This window comes from Polypterus senegalus, chromosome 6 (assembly GCF_016835505.1).
Source record: "Polypterus senegalus isolate Bchr_013 chromosome 6, ASM1683550v1, whole genome shotgun sequence".
Lineage (NCBI taxonomy): Eukaryota > Metazoa > Chordata > Cladistia > Polypteriformes > Polypteridae > Polypterus > Polypterus senegalus.
In genome coordinates, this window is record NC_053159.1 from 67590215 (window position 1) to 67613501 (window position 23287).

General features: G+C 38.7%; 1 protein-coding gene across 1 annotated transcript in view; it reads left to right on the forward strand.

Annotated features, from left to right (window-relative positions):
* LOC120530629 (unconventional myosin-X-like) overlaps window positions 1-23287 on the forward strand; it is a 388518-nt gene that overhangs the window by 236984 nt on the left and 128247 nt on the right. Inside the window, exon 21 of the mRNA XM_039755051.1 lies at window positions 15284-15390. Within this exon, the coding sequence (XP_039610985.1) occupies window positions 15284-15390 (107 nt within the window). The remainder of the gene's footprint in view (window positions 1-15283; window positions 15391-23287) is intronic.

Here is a 23287-nt window from a genome sequence, read left to right on the forward strand (position 1 = left end):
GTCCCCTTGGCCTGGTCCAGCCACTTGGGTCCTCAACAATGAAGATCCTACAAGCCGGACCACCTTCGGGGAACCGAGCCACATGGCCATAGTTCTGTAACTGATGCTTCCTCATTTGTCACTCTATGAGCAACCGCTCATTCGACATAAAGCCAAACCAGCAGTACCCAAGGATTCTGTGAAGAGACATAGTACCAAAGGAGTCCAGTCTTCATCTCCGGTCACTGTATAGCATCAATGTCTCGCAACCATATATCAAGACATGAAGCACCAGGACTGTAAAGACTTGGACTTTTGTCCTTTTGCATAGATCTCGGGAGCGCCCCACACACCCCTTTCCAGTGACCTCATGAGCCCCCATGCTCTCCCAATCTGTCTAATTGACTTCATAGGAGGAGTCACCAGAAACATGAACGTCACTGCCGAGTTAAGTAAACCTCTCGACAAGGTCGACAGTCTCTCTGCAAACAGACACACTGCTGATTGCTGTGCCCAAGAGGTCATTAAAGGCCTGGGTCTTAGTTTTTATGCAGGACACTGTACAGTCTCTCAAGAGCCCCGGTCAGAGCCTCCATTGACTCTACAAAGATCACCGCATCATCAGCAAAGTCAAGATCAGTGAAGCTTTCTTCACCAACAGATGCCCCACAGCCACTGGACCCCATGACCTTGCCCAACACCCAGTCCATGCAAGCTTACTGGATAACACCTACACATAATAAACCAAGAGTAAACATAATTCTACTCTTTAACCTTAAGGGCAGTATTTGATACAATTGTAAACCAGCAAAATAAAGGTCAGTGGCCGAAAAATAAATAAATAAATCAAACAAACGTCTAATATTTACTAAAAGCACTTTTTCCCTCAATTACTATAAATGTTTGTAGATATATCATATGCAAAGCAGGATCCAGGAAGTCGATGTAGAATCAACCTCCTCTATTTAATTTGGTTACATCTCTAGAACAGTATTGCAAAGCTAAAAATGTTTAGAAAAGATGTGTGTGACATGAAGCTTTTTTTTTTTGCACACTGAAAAGCTTCTTTGTCAGGGGCTTAGGTTTTATTCCCTATCCAGTCAATGTATGGAGTTGAAATGTTGTTACTGTGTGGATATTCTCTGGTATACTCATCTCTCTTGCAACATCCAATGGTCAAGCATGTGTAGTATGTTATTAACTAACATTTAGTTAATCTGAATTAGTTCAATGTGAAAAGAGGTATTGTGCATCAGTATGCCATGCTACAGACTGGTGTCTCATCCAGTGCCTGCCTTACCAAATGCTGTCATGAAGGCTGTTAGCTTCCGCCACACCAAAACTATACAAACTGCATTTCAGGCCCATTACAATATTTTGTCATTTAAAAAAAAAAAAAAATTACAACTAGAATTGCACTAACTCTCAAGGCTGTTGATGCCTATGGCATCTTTTCATTGTCCACCAAAATAGTGGTGACCCAGTTGTCATAAGGTACTCAAATGTGCATCTATGCAATTTAAATATTTAGAAATATGAAGTAGTTGATGCTTAAGTGTGCAAAAAGGTGTGGGACTCTGGAACAAAATACATTGTGAAGATTTCTGCTTCAACTACATGTCAATCTTTAAAAAGAGTCTGGATGAGATATTGTGACAGCTCAGCTATTAGCTAAACAAACAGGCTTAATTGACTGAATGGTTTCTCATTTGTCAAATTTCTTATGTTCTTATTAAGAAAAACCAGAACAGGGACCAGAGGACTTGTTTAAGTATACTTTAAAAATAAGAATAGGTATTTTAAAATTACTGGCTAAATTATATTGCACAACTGACTTCAACCAGTTGTGCCGGCCCAAAGATAGTGCATAAACATGATATTAAGAAGGCAGTTTGTTCCTTGCCAGAAGTACAGCAGTTAGCCTGTTCTAAATTATAATTAGGTGTTTCCATCTGTGAAGGTCCGCTCATATGTGTACTATAAGAGTTCAATTAATTACTGTATGAAATGATTAAGTTTGTTAAAGAAACCCCCCACTTCCGATGTGTGACAAACACTGACGTGTTCTGCGTTTATGCCAAACAGTGAGCGGTGGGGGTGATACTTCCTTTGTTGAAACCATCTAAAAGTAATTCTGTTCGGCCTGATTGTTCCAAGAGGAAACACATTCCCTAGTTGTGTGTCCTGGACTGTGTGGCACATGGGAAGGATGTGGACAAGGAAACTTGAGAACTACATAGCATTACCGCAGCTGCACATTGGGATTGTAGTAACATCTTCTGAGACTCAAACTGAGAGGTTCAAAAGCACTCTTCTGCTTTGTGTTCGAGTGAAAGATGGGCTTAGCTGAAATAAACATCCAAGATATGGGCAAATTACACTAAAGAATATGATCATTTTATAAGAGAACTAAAATGTACTGTGCAGTGCAACATACATTCTGCTTTGAATGTTTTTAATTAATAAAAAAAGTCCTTTCTTTTTCAAACTAATGAATAAATGTAAATGTATTCTTAAATGTATTCCTCTCAGTACTTTTAGTGCTCTTCTTCTGTCAAAATAAGAGGAGCTGCTAAAATCCATACATACAGTACATACAGTACATATGTTCTCAAACCCACTTAATTCAATTCAGCACCATGTGGCTTATCACAGTGCCAGCTAACAACTCTGGACAAGGTGCCAGACCTTCGCAGGACCCTCTCACACAAAGTCCCAAAGCCAATTATACAACAAGCAAGTCGATAGGGGCATTAGAATAAAAAAAATATATTTGGAGGAGAAACATTGTGGATACCAGGCAAATGTACACAGTCCTCACAGGCAATGCCAGTGTGAAATATTTGAACCTTGAGCACTAGATCACTGAATCAGCAGCACTAACCAATATGCCATCCTACCAGATAGCATCTGTTGAAAATTGCAATTGGGAAATTAACCCATCTATCCATCCACCCATTATTGAACCTGTCTACTACAGATAATTCTGGTAGTGCTATGTGCAATGAAAGAACCAGCCCTGGATAGCACTTCTGTCCATCGCTGGGCAGACTTACTCATTTGAGGCCAGTGTTTTAATTTTATTATTTCTGGGGTCCTTTGCCCTGAATTTGAATGCCGTGTCCATTCAATGTGAAATTTATGCAGTGGCGAATCTATGTTTTTGGGGCCATGAAGCTTTGAATTCTTATGGGGGCCCCTTCGCAACCATCAACGAGGTCTGGTCTGTTATCTTCTTCAATGGGGTTGTTCCACAACAGAACACCACAATTTTTTTTTTTCCCCAATTAAACCACTAAATCTTTTTAGTTTACGACTAGCCTACATGATACTTTAATAACCTTTTTTTCTCATTGTTACTATTATTTTGTATTGAGTTGCACTATATTAATAATATTAAAAAAAAAACAAAACCTTTTGATACAGTTGACACCCAGAATTTTTAAGCAATGTTGACTAAAGTCACTTCTGGGGCCAGCTAAAGCTTCATTAGTTTGATAGTACATCGGCCCCTGCTTGTGACTTTAGTGTTAATTTTTCAACCAGGTGCTGTTGTTTTCTTCTCACATCCTCAAATGCTGGTTATGCTAATAGAAGGTCTTAAATTGTCCACCACGACACTCTGAGGAAATTTTAAAAAATCCCATAGGTCTTTAGGACTGTTCTTTACATTTCTTGTCTTCGCATTAGCATAAATAATGATGATGCCCCCAGTTTTATTTTTTTTTTGGGAAATGTGCCTCCTAGTGTCTTATTCTGCAGTGCCGCAACTTAGAAGCATTATTTTAGTTTTAGTGACTTTATAGTTGATGACTACAACTTTCCTTTCTATGTAGGGCACAAGCACTAACTTTCTTGCAAACCGAATTTGTGTACAATCACATTTCAGAGTACTTGAGCTATGTCAGAAGAGCTGAGTGACATCAAAGTCTAAAAGAATTCAATAATTGCTAAGATCTTAACAAACAATACTGCATGGATTCTACTTTTTATAGAACAAACTAGCACAACAGAAAGATGAGCTAATTGGCCTTGGTTATTCTAACACTGCTGTGTGTTCCCTTTGATGGGCTGGCAAACTGTCTAGGGCTTGTTCCTGCTATGTGGCCTGTGCTGTCAGGATAGGATCCAGCTCCTCAGCACTGTAAAACTGCATTGATTAATTTTAATGGATTAGTCTTATTCCAGATCGTCTATCTGACCTGAAGTGGACTTGGTCATTTGATGCTTTACTACTTGTTTGTTTGTGCAATTATCTGATTGGTTAAACACACAGGGTGTGACACAATGCACAGTTGTGGTGTGGAGTTTTTTTTGTTTTTGAATATCTGACCTTACCTTTTTTGTTACTTCCTCTTTAATATTATTACCTAATCTCTTTTGTTTTTATGTTCATGCAACTTTCTCATTGACGTCTTGTAAAGCATTTTGAGCTACATTGTTTGTATGAAAATGTGCTATATAAATAAATGTTATATTAATAATTTTTCTGGGCATAAAAAAAATATATGCAGTTTTTGTGGTTTGCTTATAGATGTGTGTGTTCATTACTTGTTAACTTTACTGGTCATTAGGGGATTACCATTTAACTTCTCCTATGCCTCGTGGTGACTGGTGAAGACTACATTTAGATTATCAGGAAACAATTTGCTCTTAAATGTTACAAACTCTACGATTCCTTAATTTTCAATGACAGAATAATCCAAAATTAATAAAGTAAAACCAGGCTGCTGCACTAGCAGCACCTATGGGCTGAGGAACACTGAAGGAATTTTTGTGTCATCACAGTGAAGGGAGAATTTTGGTAATGTTTTTAGTTTAGTATTTTAGTAGTATTAGTTGTGTATCTGTAGTATTAATTATATTATTAACTTCTAGACATCACAAAACCTCTTGTCATGGTAATTAGACTTTTGTATGGAGACTGCTGGTCGCCTTAAAACGTCATTTTCCATGATCTTTATACTTCTTTACTGACATTCTGTAATAAAGGTTTCTGGTTAAAAAATAATGATCTAGTGACTTCTAAACGCAAGTTTTCAGGTTTATATTCCTTCACCGACTGGCCCCAAAGAAGTCACTTAGCCTCTCTTTATTGGTCAAACTTGAGCAAAACGTGACATGATGTCTGTCATGTGTGACTGGGTCATGTTGGGGTGGGCACATTTACCTGTATTACATCCATGTATGTGTCTGCTGGATTAGTTCTGTGCAGTGTATCAGGTCAAAGTAGTTAATGTCTTCTGTAGTTAACGTCATGATGATCATGAATGCATTTCTTCTTGTAGCACTGAAGTAAAACAGATATACAGTGTATTAACTCTCTCTGTAATCATTTGAGCCATAAATTTAAGAATGTACAGGTTAACAGTTTAAATGTTTTTCCTTAACACTCCTGATTAGGGAATCCATTCCCGGGAATTTGGGAATCCTGCATGTCATTCCCGGGGGTGACAGAGTGCACGGGCATCTCACATGTGAACGGTTTTTGAACGACCGACACTTATTTTTAATAAAACTACTGCAATATGTTGACACCAATAAAAGACTAACCAGTTCATGCTGTCATACAAGTACATGTATCTAGTTCAGAGGCGCCCAATGCGTCGATCGTGATCGACCGGTAGATCGCAAAGGTAGTGCAGGTAGATCGCTTTGCATTCAAAAAAAATTTTTTTTAAACGTTAGTCCATCATATATCCTCCCTATAGCATTTGCCACATGATTGACATACAGGATGGCCAGTCTGAGATCTCCTTTCTTCTAACACACTGGTCATCCTGCACGCACGATCAAACGCGTGAGCTACTGCAAAAACTCCGACTGTGATCTAGTTAGCCTTCCAATTTATATCGACTAAAGAAGGGATTTAAGAAAAATTGTTTGGGGAGGGTATGGGCTTTATGTGGAATTAGAAGAGGATTTTTTTCTCTCACAATGTCACAATTGAAGTGTGTTTGTTTGATCTGTCAATCTATCATTGCTATTCCAAAGAAGGAAAATCTGGAAAGGCACTTGTGAACTGTTCATAAAAACTACAAAACTGACTTCCTTCCGAAAAGCGATCTGAGAAAGAGAAAAGAGAGGGAGCTAAAATCGCAGTTAATCGGACAGCCGTCATTTTTCACTCAGCTGAATTCAAAAGCTTCTTGACTGAATTATTCGGCTCTACTTATTTATGCGAGTCAACCTTTTCTCACATGAAGATTATTAAATCCAAATACTATAGTGACCATACATGTTTTGAATTATTGTGCCATAAAGGTTATTCAGTTATGCAAAGTGCGACAACATATATTTTATGAATAAAGTATACGCAGTGTGTGTGTGTATGTATGTATGTATGGGTGTATGTATGTATTGTTCTGTCCCACATCTTGTTAGTTGAGACTGTTATTTGTTGAACTGTGCTCCCCCTTCATCTTGTCATTTATTAACACACCTGTCAGTCATGTCCCACACTCACAGTGGTACTATAAAAGTCTATGAAACTCGCGTAAAGCACGTAGGTCCCATAATAAACATTTGAATACAATACACCCCATGTGTCTCATGTAAGCACCCCTTTATCTCTTGTTTCGGTCACGTCCAAAACGTATCCTTAGGGTATATAAACCCCTGTGTCTGGTTAGTTGTGGTACGCAGCAATTTGAACCTCTGTCTACGTGCTTCTCTTTGTCTTGATTCGAAAAGTAAAAAGGCAAATCCACGTCGAGTCACAGACTGCAAGAGAATCGTTAAGACAGCTGAGCTAAGGAACGTTCTGGCCACGCGGATCAAAGAAGGATCCAACGGCAACCTAGAAAAAGGGCAATTCCACGGCGGTGTCCAATGCAGTCCCCACAGTGAAGCATGGCGGTGGCAGCATAATGCTGTGGGGGTGTTTTTCAGCTGCAGGGACAGGACAACTGGTTGTAATCGAGGGAAAGATAATTGCGACCAAGTACAGGGATATCCTGGACAAAAACCTTCTCCAGAGTGCTAAGGACCTCAGACTGGGCCGAAGTTTTGCCTTCCAACAAGACAATGACCCTAAGCACACAGCTAAAATAACGAAGGAGTGGCTTCGCAACAACTCTGTGACTGTTCTTGAATGGCCCAGCCAGAGCCTTAGACTTAAACCCAATTGAGCTTCTCTGGAGAGACCTAAAAATGGCTGTCCACCGTTTACCATCCAACCTGACAGAACTGGAGAGGATCTGCAAGGAGGAATGGCAGAGGATACCCAAATCCATGTATGAAAAATTTGTTGCATCTTTCCCAAGAAGACTCATGGGACTCAAGGTTGTAATATGACCAAGCTGTGCGCTGAGCTTACTATTGAGCATGCAACGTACAGTTCGCCATGTGAACAGTAATCTCGTTTCAAATCTCACAGCTTGGATTGCTGCGGTCATAATCGGTTTGAGTTTCATGGTTTGCTTCAATTACGACAGTATTTGCAGGACTTGTGTTGAAGTGACATTCGGCAACTGTCAAGCGTTGTAAGCATACAACCGGTTTCATCGATAACGTCACATCCAGCTTTTGAGAGTTTAAACATCCATAAACATCAAAGTGTCCATTACTCAAATAGTCACCTGTGAACCTAAGATGTTTAAGAGGCATTGGCGGTTGTTGAAAGGTGTAAAATATTTGGCCAATTTGGTACACTTGAAAGCGACAACTAAACAATTCAGCAGAAGCCATCAACTCACATGCAGAACCATAGGTGAAGGGCTTAAGCATTTCACTCTTTTATAGTGCTCCTGTGTAGAGTAATTATCTCTTGTACCGTCATCAGTCCACACCTTGAACCTGTCCCAGTCATTCAATACATAAGACACAATGTTCCTCCAGATATCAAGAGTGAGCCTGATATGGCCGTGCAATATGTAACACAGAGATCGGAAAAGGTAGGTGCCATCTCCGGGCATGGAAACCACTCGGTAAGTGTCAGTTCTTTGATCGATGGTGATCACCTCGATAGACATGTTAATGGGGGTATGGTTGGAATGATAACGGAAATGGGTGCCTTAACAATGTAAAGTAAGTCTAAAATACCTACACAATAACTATAATCGTAATAAACGAACAATAAAACAGCGGAGAAGCCGTCGATTAAATAAAAAGGCTGTAGTTATCAGCAGGAAGACGTGAATCCCGTGGTGAAGCAAGGAAGAGAATGTAGAGACCAGAGCGAAAGACGGCCTTATATAGGCAGGCAGCCGACAACGTGGGGTCCCCTATCCCAACGCCGCCTCACACAGTGACCGAGCTGCAGGCTATGGACGTATGTATGTACGTAAGCAGGATTCAGTTAGCGTTGGGAACCCGCGTACCAAATTTCTTGAAGATGGTCCCATAAGTAACAAAGACCATTGAAAAGTTCAATCTGGCGGCCAACAGTGGCATCAAACCACTGAAATAAGTATGTATATTGGTTTTGGTTAGCACAGGGAAGCTGCCTACCAAATTTCGTGAAGATGGAGCCATAAATAAGAAAGTTCAACATGGCGGACGTTTTCGACCGTTATAACCGTTATGTGTAGAATTTCGAAATGAAACCTGCTTAACTTTTGTAAGTAAGCTGTAAGGAATAAGCCTGCCAAATTTCAGCCTTCTACCTACTCGGAAAGTTGGAGAATTAGTAATGAGTCAGTCAGTCAGTCTGAGGTCAGGTGAATAAGGGGGCTGGGGAACCACAGGAATGCCTTTTGAGGTCAAAAATTCTGTTATGGAGAGGGCAGTTTTTCGGCACCATTTTGGCACAGACTTTTCGCATGTGCAAATGTTCAGTCAAAATTTGATGAACGGTAAATCTGTTCAAATTTAATTTTTCACTCAACATTCTTAATGTTAAACGACGGTCTGATCTCACAAGAGTGTTCACACGCTCGATGTTTTCATTGGTTTTCGAAGTTGAAGTCCTCCCTGAACGGTGTTCATCTTCAACGTGTTTTCTGCCTTCCAAAAATGATTTGTGCCAGCGAAAAACTTGAGCTCGGGATAAAGAATGTTCCCCATAGGCCTGTTTTAACTTTTCAAACGTCACACTTGCCGTTTAATGGCACAACATTGCTCCAAATTCCGCTGTTCCATTTTGCGTGACGCACAACCAAAAACACAACTTCACTAGTAGCAGTCACAAAAATCACGTAGTTAACAGAAGGTGTTGAAAACTCGCACTGAGCTATGGGAGGGTACTGATACACATGCTCTATCAAGGACAACAGCGCAGCATTGCCAGATCGCTTGCAGTGTTGCCAGTCTCATTACTTTTCTGCCACACCTCATATATATATTATATATATATACACACACACTCTTTGGGGTGCGAATCCATCAAGGAAGAAAATGAAAAACATTATTTGTACAAAATCTTAATTTATTTATCCATTCCTAAATAATTAAATGGGCAGGCTATTTCATATCAGTGCAATACGCTGTTTGTTTGAAACGGATGACTCCTGCTCTTTACGTGCAAGTCTGCGTGGATATTATGAACTATCGTATCTGTTCATGTTCTATTTAAATTTTAAATAGTAGGAATTTTTATTTAGTCGACAGAAATATCTTTGGTAGGAATGGAAGTTAAATGCACACACACACACATATATTTATATATATATATATATATATATATATATATATATATATATACACATATATATACACATATATACACATATATATATATAAATACACACACACACATACATACAGTGGTGTCAAAAACTATTTGCCCCCTTCCTGATTTCTTATTCTTTTTCATGTTTGTCACACAAAATGTTTCTGATCATCAAACACATTTAACCATTAGTCAAATATAACACAAGTAAACACAAAATGCAGTTTTAAATGATGGTTTTATTATTTAGGGAGAAAAAATCCAAACCTACATGGCCCTGTGTGAAAAAGTAATTGCCCCCTTGTTAAAAAATAACCTAACTGTGGTGTATCACACCTGAGTTCAATTTCCGTAGCCACCCCCAGGCCTGATTACTGCCACACCTGTTTCAATCAAGAAATCACTTAAATGGGAGCTGCCTGACACACAGAAATAGACCAAAAGCACCTCAAAAGCTAGACATCATGCCAAGATCCAAAGAAATTCAGGAAAAAATGAGAACAGAAGTAATTGAGATCTATCAGTCTGGTAAAGGTTATAAAGCCATTTCTAAAGCTTTGGGACTTTGGGAACCACAGTGAGAGCCATTATCCACAGTCGTGAACCTTCCCTTCACGACTCCACCATAAGAAAGAGACTGGGCAAAAACGGCCTGCATGGCAGATTTCCAAGACACAAACCACTGTTAAGCAAAAAGAACATTAGGTCTCGTCTCAATTTTGCTAAGAAACATCTCAATGATTGCCAAGATTTTTGGGAAAATAACTTGTGGACTGATGAGACAAATGTTGAACTTTTTGGAAGGCAAATGTCCCGTTACATCTGGCGTAAAAGGAACACAGCATTTCAGAAAAAGAACATCATACCAACAGTAAAATATGGTGGTGGTAGTGTGATGGTCTGGGGTTGTTTTGCTGCTTCAGGACCTGGAAGGCTTGCTGTGATAGATGGAACCATGAATTCTACTGTCTACCAAAAAATCCTGAAGGAGAATGTCCGGCCATCTGTTCGTCAACTCAAGCTGAAGCGATCTTGGGTGCTGCAACAGGACAATGACCCAAAACACACCAGCAAATCCACCTCTGAATGGCTGAAGAAAAACAAAATAAAGACTTTGGAGTGACCTAGTCAAAGTCCTGACCTGAATCCAATTGAGATGCTATGGCATGACCTTAAAAAGGCGGTTCATGCTAGAAAACCCTCAAATAAAGCTGAATTACAACAATTCTGCAAAGATGAGTGGGCCAAAATTCCTCCAGAGCGCTGTAAAAGACTCATTGCAAGTTATCGCAAACGCTTGATTGCAGTTATTGCTGCTAAGGGTGGCCCAACCAGTTATTAGGTTCAGGGGGCAATTACTTTTTCACACAAGGCCATGTAGGTTTGGATTTCTTTTTCTCCCTAAATAATAAAAACCATCATTTAAAAACTGCATTTTGTGTTTACTTGTGTTATATTTGACTAATGGTTAAATGTAGTTGATGATCAGAAACATTTTGTGTGACAAACATGCAAAAGAATAAAAAATCAATATATTAAAATATATATTGTGGTCCCGGCCCGGACACAGACAGGCGGACATGTTGTTCATTACCACCACACGTTTATTATTTGCAATATTTAAATTTCAACAGTGCCACATAAACCCCGACTCAGTCCTGGCCAACAGACAATGCCTTTTCTTTGGGCCGCCTCCACACTTTCTGTTCCTGCCTCATCCTGCTTCCACCCGACTCCAGCCTTGAATGAAGGGAGACTGCCCCTTTTATATGCTCCAGGTGGTTCCCAGCATTCCCCTCTGGACACGCCCCAGTATGTGTGTGTATGTATATATATATATATATATATATATATATATATATATAGTGGGGTGCAAAAGTTTGGGCAACCTTGTTAATAGTCATTATTTTCCTGTGTAAATCGTTGGTTGTTTCGATAAAAAATGTCAGTTAAATATATCATATAGGAGACACACACAGTGATATTTGAGAAGTGAAATAAAGTTTATTGGATTTACAGAAAGTGTGCAATAATTGTTCAAACAAAATCAGGCAGGTGCATAAATTTGGGCACTGTTGTCATTTTATTGATTCCAAAACTTTTAGAACTAATTATTGGAACTCAAAATGGCTTGGTAAGCTCAGTGACCCCTGACCTACATACACAGGTGAATCCTATAATGAGAGAGTATTTAAGGGGGTCAATTGTAAGATTTTCTCTGAAGAGTAGCAACATGGGGGTCACAAAACAACTCTCAAATGACCTGAAGACAAAGACTGTTTACCATCATGGTTTAGGGGAAGGATACAGAAATCTTTCCCAGAGATTTTAGCTTTCTGTTTCCACAGTTAGGAACATATTGAGGATATGGAAGACTACAGGCTCAGTTCAAGTTAAGGCTCGAAGTGGCAGACCAAGAAAGATTTCGGATAGACAGAAGCGACGAATGGTGAGAACAGTCAGAGTCAACCCACACACCAGCACCAAAGACCTAAAACATCATCTTGCAGCAGATGGAGTCACTGTGCATCGTTCAACCATTCGGCACACTTCACACAAGGAGATGCTGTATGCGAAAGTGATGCAGAGGAAGCCTTTTCTCCGCCCAGAGCAGAGCCGCTTGAGGTATGCTCAAGCACATTTGGACAAGCCTGCTTCATTTTGGAATAAGGTGCTGTGGACTGATGAAACTAAAATTGAGTTATTTGGGCATAACAAGGGGCGTTATGCATGGAGGAAAAAGAACACAGCATTCCAAGAAAAACACCTGCTACCTACACTAAAATATGGTGTTGGTTCCATCATGCTGTGTGGCCAGTGCAGGGACTGGGAATCTTGTCAAAGTCGAGGGACGCATGGATTCCACTCAGTATCAGCAGATTCTGGAGACCAATGTCCAGGAATCAGTGACAAAGCTGAAGCTGCGCCGGGGCTGGATCTTTCAACAAGACAACGACCCGAAACACTGCTCAAAATCCACTAAGGCATTCATGCAGAGGAACAATTACAACGTTCTGGAATGGCCATCTCAGTCCCCAGACCTGAATATAATTGAAAATCTGTGGTGTGAGTTAAAGAGTGCTGTCTATGCTCTGAAGCCATCAAACCTGAATGAACTAGAGATGTTTTGTAAAGAGGAATGGTCCAAAATACCTTCAACCACAATCCAGACTCTCATTGGAACCTACAGGAAGTGTTTAGAGGCTGTAATTTCTGCAAAAGACGTATCTACTAAATATTGATTTCATTTCTTTTTTGTGGTGCCCAAATTTTTGCACCTTCCTGATTTTGTTTTAACAATTATTGCACACTTTCTATAAATCCAATAAACTTCATTTCACTTCTCAAATATCACTGTGTGTGTCTCCTATATGATATATTTATCTGACATTTTTTATCGTAACAACCAACGATTTATACTGGAAAATAATGACAATTAACAAGATTGCCCAAACTTTTGCATCCCACTGTGTATATAATGTGTGTGTGTGTGTGTGTGTGTGTATGTGTGTATCATTTCGGATCATTTCGACCTGGTCATTTTAAAAGTAGCTTGCAAGCCGAAAAACTGTGGGCACCCCTGATCTAGTTAGTTGCGGTAAGAAAAGCGTAGAAAGCATAACTTGTCCACCGTGCTGTCGTCCAGGCGAGAGCGTACTTTGTGCAAAGTACGCCAGCCGCTGAGAAAGCATGCTTTGCCTCCACTGAAGTAGGCAGCAAAGTCATCACATATAGATACAGATACACTTGTAAACAACGCCCGCGCTTGCCGTTGCTGTGATGCATCCAGTTTCTTGTTATCATTCTGTGATTGCAAGTTTTTTGGCACAGATAATGCGGATGCAACAGACTGACACATTGCAATTTCAAGTTGCTGTTCAAAGCTGTTGTCTGACAGATGTCAATGAAGTCTTCAGTTTTCAACTATAACTCTGTTATTTCTTGATCGATTTTTACACTTTTACACGGTATATATGTGAACTTGGCCATTCCCGGTTTCCCGGGAATTACAGCAGTTTCATTCCCGGGAATGAAAAATGTCTGGGAATCCCGGGCTCCCATCTGAACTGTTGAAACTTTTAATAAGCACATTCATTTCTAAAATCAGATACCAAGTTGTGCTGACGAGCACACCACAGAAAATGCTTGATACTCTTGATATAAGCTATTCTTGATATATATCGATATAAGCTGTAATGCTTAATATTCTCCATACTGTTAATTCTCTGATTCTAACTTGTGCTGCTTTAAATAGAAGGCAAAGAGGGATGCTGTGATTTAGAGGGTGGTTGTTCAGTTTATTAATTCACTGGCCACATCACATACAAGGCATGTATCTACTCGTGGTGGAGTGCCAGTACATCACAGGTCGTACTCATTCACAATAGGCTAGTTTAAAGTTATCAGTCAACCTAAGGCACGTATGTTTTTGAAACTAGAGATGTGAGAGTATCTCAAGGAAGCAACTGCAACTTGACAGAATGTGTAAACTAGAGTGATCTGACCAACAATCTCCAAATCCCAGTGTCCTAGTTTTGTGAGAGCACAGTGCTAACCTCTATGCCACTACGTAGCTCCAGATCAAATTCATTTCAGTTTATTTTTGTGTAGCACACTTCACTCTAGCAGTCTCAAAGCTCCAACACATTTGCCAGATTCCTCAGAGATCCACATACATGAGCTTTACTCTTGGCTCTTGTGCAATCTATGTGAAGTGTGCATATTTTCTTGCCATTCTTTTCACATTTTCTTTACACATTTCGAAAATATGTGCATCAGGTTAATTGGCAACACATTGATTGTGGTTGCCTCATTCAAAGTTGATTGCTGGCAAGAAAGGTTCCAGGCTCCTGCAACCCAGAGATGGGTTAGGTATATAGTTAGAATAGAGCACAAAATAACCTTCACTACAAATCCCTCTACAGTTCTTAAAGACCCTAATAGTAGTATGTAAGTTAATGACAATGTGTGAGGTATGTAAACATATGGCTACTTTGCACCTTAGAACAAGAAAATATTTTAAATCTTTACTGATCCCAGACAAAGTACAGTTCTAGTAGTTAATTGTGCCTGCACATCTGTGATCAAAGCTACCCAGAGTCCAACATTATTAACTGTCAGAGGTTTTCCGTATATGTCAGACATAAATGTGTGCACTGAAAGATGTTTTAACTGGCTTTTTCCATTTTTTGCTTCCATTTTCTTCTAGTAAAATTGTACAAGGACTTTGTGCAAGGCCACAATAAAGGTCACTATGCAAAAATAAATTAAAATACCCAGAGACCTGTATAAACCAGGGCAAGTTCAACAGTTATTTTAAACATTGTGTCTTAAGTGAACTGGAAGCAGACAGCTAGTCAGAGATACTTCAGTGCTTAGCATATACTCTTGCTGCCAGGAAAGAGTTAAAGTGTGGCTGTCTCATTGTGCCAGGAGGGGAGTGGCTTGTGCTTTGAACCAGAGCCATTCACAACCATTTTCCTTTTTTTTTTTTTTTTTTTCCCTTCCCTGTCTGAATTCTCTTCTCCCTGACTACATATCACTTGAGCAGGGAGTTCAGTAAAAGCAGGCTGGCTAAGTGCACTGGCAGTTGAGAACTGGGCTACCTGACCGTATCACCTTTACATTTGAGCAACACCCCACTTGTTTCTAGATGCCCAAGTCTGAGATCACCTGCTGTTGCGTATTTTGCAGGTATTTCTGAAGGAGGCATTGGAGCAGAAGCTGGAGAAGGCAAGGGAGGAGGCGCGGAGGAAGGCCGGCATGGTGATACGAGCCCACATCCTGAGCTATGTGGCAAGGTAAGGAGTGTACACTTTTTTGGTTTGCATGGTAGCACTGTGCTCTGCGTGTTGGATGGCGTTTTCTTTCATTGTCAGAAATTTTGACAATAGAGTATAAACCTGAAAAACCAGATGAATATAAAATCAAGTGGCTTGGGAACACCTCTTTGCCTGGATTAAACAAGTAATTTACTGTTTTAAACAGCATTTAACACAGAGAAGTGAATCTTTGAAAAGGCACACTATATACATAAGCATGATAAAGTGTGCTCGGAAAATAGATGGAGGGGCAAATTCGGTAGTTTTGGTATTTAGAATTTCAAGTGTATTACCATATATCCATAGCACAATTCAATTCTTTTAGCTGATGTTAATGTGCTTTTGGCTTACCTTATTTGACTTAATGCAAGCATTTACCTGCATTATGATCTTGGGGAGCTTTATAAACTGACTGAATAAAAATATATTGTATAGATGTATGTAAAGTGAGAGTGCATGTAAATTTGTGGGTGTATATTATATATATGTGTGTGTGTGTGTATATATGTATATGTGTATATATGTATGTAGATCTCTCTTCCATGGTGCATTGTTTTATTATAAATGAATATCTTGAAAGGTGCACAGAGGTAGAAGCCTGTCTAATGGGGACATGTGTTGTAGCACTGCTGCTGTACAGTCATGGATTCAAATTCTGGCTCTGACATTACCTATGTGGAGTTTGCACAGCCTCCTCATTTCTGTGTGTGTCTGTGTGTTTTTTTTCCTTTTTTTGGTTTACTCTGTTTTTCTGTTATATCTAAAGATATGCAGGTTGGGTGAATGACAGGTTTAAATTGGCTCAGTGTGAGGAAGTTAGTATAGTAAAATTGAGGTAAACTTGTACACCAGTTCATGGTTGGTCCCTGCCTTGCACCTGATGCTGCTGGTATAGGCTCCGGTGTGCTTCAACCCAGAACTGAATTAAGCAAATTTAAAAGTTGGTTGATGGCTTATTTTTAAAAACTCCTTTTTATAACCGTTGAACAAGCTTCAACAGTTTTGCTTTGACAATCTGCAATTCTCTGTGCCAGATGTTCTTTGGAATTCCTGAATAAGGCAAAATAAAGAACAAATTTGTTTTTTATATTACGGGTTGTGGTGAGCCAACGCTTATGACGTTAGCTTTTGACACAAGGAATCCGCTCTTAATGGCATTTTGGTCCATTGCAGAATGCACTCAAACATATATATAAGGCCAGTTAAATATGCTTTTTAAGCTCGCATGCACATTTTTTGGATGCAGCAGTACAGTACTTTTTGAGCCAGTTTTGTGGAGCTGTTAGGCAGCGGTGCTATCCACCATGCCACTCTGGTTGGGATGTATGGAAGGTAACCGAAGGGCCATCCCACAAAGTAGTTTTGGCTTGCTTTTTCTGGGACCTAAGAGTTTCTGTGAGTCTTCCTTAATTCTCTATCACATTTCAATTAATTCAGGAAAGACACTGGAATAGTAATTTAACTTGACCATTTGACAAGCATAAACATCAACAACAGGAAGACGTCCAGAAAAAGCGTGGGAGCTGAACGGCTGAATGTTGCTGAGAATTTGATTCTTGACATTAATTCAGAAATGCAAGTGTGATTCATCTTGGAATTCAGTGGTAGCAAGCAGTGGTCTTCGCCAAACCAGGAATAATTAGCTGTAAATCCAGCTGCTTTTTTCTGCTATAAACATGACCCAAGAAGGGTGACCTAGTTGACAACATTTCTCATAAAGTATTGCTTTGTGTATGTCTGACATGCCCACATTCCCTCTTTAACGGACAGTTTATAGCATATTATTACGTTTGCTGCCCAGCCTCCCAGTATAAATGTTTTGCTGATTTTATTATCATCTTCAGAAGTAGATGTTGTAAGCACGTTGGTGATTAGTATCCATGTTGTATGACTTGAGCCAGGGGCCAGTGAAGTTACTGAATAGCTTAAACAAATGCAGATGTGTAATAGGAGAAAAGCAATTCTAGGAAAATGAAGATAAAATAGCCATTTTTGTAAGAACTGGAATAGAGTAATTAAAATAGTGCCGATAAATAATGTTATAAGGGGTATATAATTGTTAAAGAAAACCACTGGTATTAGCATACATTTGCCTAAAACACCATTCTGACTATTTGCTTTACAAGTAATAACAAGGGCAAAGAATATTTTGTTCCATCCTTCCCTTTTATCACTCACTCATCTAGTTCAGGGTCACAGAAAACTGAGCCTAAACGACAACTGGGCACAAAGCTGCAGCCAACCCTAGACAAGATGTCAGTACATCCCATGGCACACTTACACATTTGCATTCAAAAACCATGGTTGATTTAGGTTCACTGGTGAACTGAACACAATTGTTTCAGGGATGAGGGAATATAGCTGGAATGTCAGTAGAAAATCTGCATACTGTGTATGTGGGAATAATGTGTATATTTCATATAGAGATTCACCAGACAAAGGTTTTATTAGTTGGGTTTAGAGCAGCAGCACTAATCTCTGTGACACCATATCATTCCCTACTATTTACATGCAAATTAAAAAACAGTTGTTATTTATTTGTTAATCAGGTGCACATTTTTACTCTCTGAAATGGAACAATGAAATTATGTGTATTGGTCTACAAGAAAAATGCCTTTGTGCTGCTGGGATAGAGACCGCAGTGTTACAGATGTTAGAGCAGATGTGGCACAGTACGTAAAATATAAACAGAGATGAGAATAAGGTGGACTAGATATTTTGCTGCTGCAAGTAGAAGACCAGCTTTGTTCTAAAGCTTACCTCCCCTACTGTGGACCTGTCATACCTGCTCTTGGGCCTTTATGCAACTTTTTCAGAATTTTACTAAGATTAGATTGGTGGTGTTGTCATATTTATTGTAATGACATGTATTGCAAGTACAATAGATATCATGACTTGGAAAAACTTTTATTAATTTTGAAGAACTGCAACATAATGCAGTCCTTCCTGTATCTTCTATTTCTGATCACATTATTCACTTACAGTATATGCAGCATTTAGTGCTGCTTCAGAGACTTTGGAACACGTTCTGCTCTCCGTGTAGTTTTCACATTCTCTCTGTGTCCTTGTATTTCTTGTCTAGCATCCTAATTTGGATAACTGAATGGTGGCACAGTGGTTAGCACTAGTTAGTCTTAACTATAGAAGACTGCATTTAAAATCTTGACACTGCCTTTGCTCATTCTCCCCATGTCCTTGATTGTTTTCCTTCCATTCTCCAAAAATGTGTGTGTTCGCTTAATTGATGACTCTGAACCCCTCCTGGAGTGGGATTGTGAGTGAGCATGCGAGTGCAGTGTGATAGATAATAGTGTTTCTAGAATATTCTCTGGCAACTTGCAGTTGGATTAAACAGGTGGGAGATTCAAATAATGGATATTCTAAATTTGTGCAGATTAGCTTAAATGACTACTATACATATTGTATACTGTGTGCATTAGTGTCCCTCTAATCCAATATCAGGTTTGAATTTTGAGATAAAGACTTGTCTGGCATGGTGTCAGAATGAATACTGTTGCCAACTAAATTTTTGGGCCCTGGTTCAAATTGCTGAGAGTACTATTAGAGTGGATTTTACAGCTCTGCATGAGCTGCATAATTTTGTACATATGTCAGACAATTTGTTAATCAGTCTTTATTTTATGGATGGAGCTCCACAAAAGAACATATAGTACTAGCTTGCCAACCTCAGCAACATGAGTGCTTAGCTATTGGTGTATTATGTTCATCTCAGTACCAGCAAACTGAGCTATGCCTTGTTGAGTGTTTAATACTAGCCTGGAAGCTTGACGCTTATGGTGTTGGCTAACTTTGCCCGTCCTACATCATAATTTCTCTTGGTGACATGGTTCACAGTGGTGTGAACTTTAATTCGCATATCTCTGCAATTTGTTACATTTCCTCAGTATATCCACACGAGTTAAGTGTTGCTCTACCATATCTTCTTTGGTGGCTGTTTATTTAATATTTAAGGCTGCTTTTTCTTTTTAATGCTTTGGCACCTGGTGTCTGGTTGTGCCTAATTTTTTTCAACTCTTAACTTTTTTTGTTTACTTTAGTGTTCTGCCTTTATTTACCTATTATTCATTGTTTTAAACCCTGTCCCTTTGATGTTAGATATTTTATTAGCCCTTGACCAGCAGAACGGTTGGGCATTAAATACTAAGATCACATAAAGAGCTCAATTGGATCTGACTTTTTCTGTACTGTGAAGTTTTAGACCCTGTGATGCTGGAATTCGAGCTTTGTGGTTCCCCATGATTTCTGAAAACCTCATTATTCCCATTTGCACAGCAGACACTTTACTTTCTATCATAGTTCTTCCTCTAAGACTTGTAACTTTTACTTTTGAATTGTTGATAGGCAGGGCAAGACATTAGGTCACTCCAAGGCAAAGGTTCAGTCCTAAACACTGGTGCATCACAAGTACAACAAACAATGAGCATGGTGTACCAGATTCTTTTGACTATTTCATGTTTTATGTCTTCTTTTAAAACAGTATTTTTGATAGAATGCTGAATATTTAAAGGAGTTTTCCACACAAAAAAAATGCTGTATTTTTTTTAAACATGTCACTTATACCATGTAGTTTGTAGTGGTGGACAAGAAAACTTTTTAATCATGTTTTCATGGGAAAAAGACCCAACAGTGAAAAAACACTTTTGGCAATAGCAGACAATGTGAAAAATGTCCATGGGAGAAAAAAAATTGTAACCTGTGTTGCGTAATCCACATGTCTGTCATCCATCTTTGTTCTCAGAATGTTTAAAATAAATGCATTTTTTAACTAAAGTACTATGAATATTTATTTCTGGAAAACTCAGTGTAAAAGATAAGCAGGAAGGGCACAGTACTCTCTGTACTTTTTTGGCTTGACTTTTCAAATTAATTTTCAAGTGATCCAAATCTGATAGAAGTGTTTACAGATACTTGTAAAAAAAAAAAAAAAAAAAAAAGTCAGACAGGTGCAAACTAAACTGTGGGCGGAGTGGTGGCTCTGAGGCTAGGGATCTGCCCTGGCAATTGGAAGGTTGCTGGTTCGAATCCTATAAATGCCAAAAGGGACACTGCTCTGTTAGGCCCTTGAGGCAAGGCCCTTAACCTGCAATTGCTGAGTGCTTTGAGTAGTGAGAAAAGCGCTATATAAATGCAAATAATTATTTATTATTTAATAGACAACCAAGAATCAAACACCATGCATGCACTATTATACATTATTTTAAGAGCAACCTTATACAAATTTATTTAATTCATGATGGCAAGGAAGAGAAATAGAAATTGATAAAATTACAGCTGCCACTTTGAATACCATCATCATGGCCATATCTGTAAACAGAATCCAGGGGACATGAAAGAGGAGCCAGGACTGGTTAAAGCGAGATGTTGTAGGGTTTGGTGCAAATTAGTGGGTCAGTTTCAGAATGTCAAATGATACACTTGATTGCTTATTATCAACATCTGTCTGTAAGGCTCTTTTGGATGAAAACACTCTTGGGGCACACCATTTCCATCTAAAAACACATTGCAACTGTCAAATACAGCACAATTACTTAGTCTCATACAGAGTCAAATTGGCAAGTTGGCAGTGTGTTTGTTTGCCTTTGAACAGTGAAAGGCCTTACACTATGTTGTAATGACCCACTATAATGGACTGCCCCAAAAAGATGGGGCAGTTCAAGAGTGTACATTTCCAGACAATTTACATTGAAACATTTAAATACCGGCCAAGTTCAAGTTGCATATGAATGTGTGAGATTTATTTCCCTACGCCAATTGAAATCTAGTCTAAAGATTTAAGATGCAGTGTTTTTCTTTCTCTCTACAACTCTGCGTCACATATGACAAGCTGGTTCAGGATGTAAAACACCAGGAGGTATGTTTAAGCAATAACTTTGCTGTAAGCTTTAAAACCATTCTAAGAAGAATTTATGTAAAAATACAGGAAAATATGAGTAAAACTGAGAATAAAAGTAGAGTAGTTGGTATTCATCTTGAAGAAGTTAAGCAAACATTTACAATTTTTATTGAAGAAGCTGAACAATTGACTTCCGCCTTTGACAAAAAAGCAACTGCTGTAGATTCCGAATGCAAAGTGCTCAGTGATAGACTAGCAGCACTGGAAGATAGATATAGAAGGAACAACATCAGAATCAAAGGTCTCCCTGAAAGCCTTGAAAGTCTAAACCCAGTGAAATTCATAGCTGAATTATTATCTAAAATTATTATAGAGGACTTCAAATCAGACACAGAGATCTCAGCAGCTTACCGCATATGTGGATCGAATGCCTCAAAACCGAGAAACCTGATTGTCCATTTCGACAAACTATGGGTTAAAGAAAATTTGATGTTGATTATCAGTCAGAAAGAGCAAATTATATCTGAAAATAACCACATTTGTATTTTCCCAGATTTCTCTTCTTTAACATCTGACAAACGAGCTGCATTAAACAGCGCTTAACGCAAAGCTGAAATCGGATACAATATCTTGTTACCTGCCAACTTGAAAGTGATTTTTGATGACCAATTCTACACTCCTAAAGGAGCAGAAAAAGTACTAAAATGACTGATCCCAACATCATTTAAAGAATGATCATGAGTCGTATCATGTTCTAGTAAGGCAAAGAAGATTCCACTTGCAACTTGGTCTATTTTTCATGCAATATTTGCCGTTAATTATACATTCCATTTCCTTTTGGGCCACTTTCTTTTGTTTTCATTTTCTTTGTCGTTCCTATTACTGTATTGAAATTTCTTCTGTTAAGTATATGTATATTTTGATAACTACTTAGCAACTTGTAATTTATATTGTTGTCAGACCTTCTTCCCCAACCATACCCAGAATCCTGTTTAACTTCATACCCTAGGTTTATTATATTTGGACTGTACTATCGTAAGTTATCTCAATATTTAAGGGGACTACTTAACATTGTTTTCTAGGTTTATTGCATCTAGACTGTATAAGATATCACAATTTTAATCTTTACTACTTCACTGCTGGGGGTTTGTTTTGTTCTGGACGTGCCCGGTCTCTTGGCATATCAGAGGACTGAGATAATGTGAAGTGTAGTCTAGCCTTATTTGGGAAGGCAAAATTGGGGGGAGGAGGGGAGCAAGTTGCTTCTTATTTATCCTTTCCACCCCGACAAAGTGCCAACATAATAATAAAGTCTGTAGCCAAAATACCTGCCGACAGTATAAGATCAAGGTTAAAGCTATTGTATGAAACAACGTACTATCTGTACTTAAGTTTACAAAATGTCCTCAAACGTTCAGAAGCAGTGTGTCTCTGACCAAACAGTAGACTTTGTGAGCTGGAATGGCAAAGGTCTTAATCACAATCTAAAGAGAAAAAAGTATTTTCTCACCTAACAGATTTAAATGCCAAATAGTATTTTTATAGGACACTAGCTTAAAAAGTAAGGACCACTTTTGGCTGCAAATAGATTGTATTGTCCAAATTTTTCACTGCAGCTATACAAAGAAAACTAGAGGTGTTGGAATCTTAATACAAAAAAACATCTAATTTGTAGAATCAGACGTCACCCTGATCCTGAAGGGCGATATGTCATGGTGAAGGGTTAAATCTAAAGTAATTTTGATAAATATCTACGCACCTAATATAGATGATAGAGATTTTATCTAAAATGTATTTGCATCTATTCCTAATGTGAACACTCAAAATATTATAATGACCAGAGACTTTATCTGTGTTTTAAATCCAGACCTGGATAGCTCTTCACCTACAGAGGAGATAACATCTAACACTGCAGAAATAATCACACACTTTCTAATGGTTCATAACTTATCAGATCCATGGAGATTTTTAAATCCAATCATCTCTACATTGGTTACTCAAGAAATTATTATTTCTTTATAG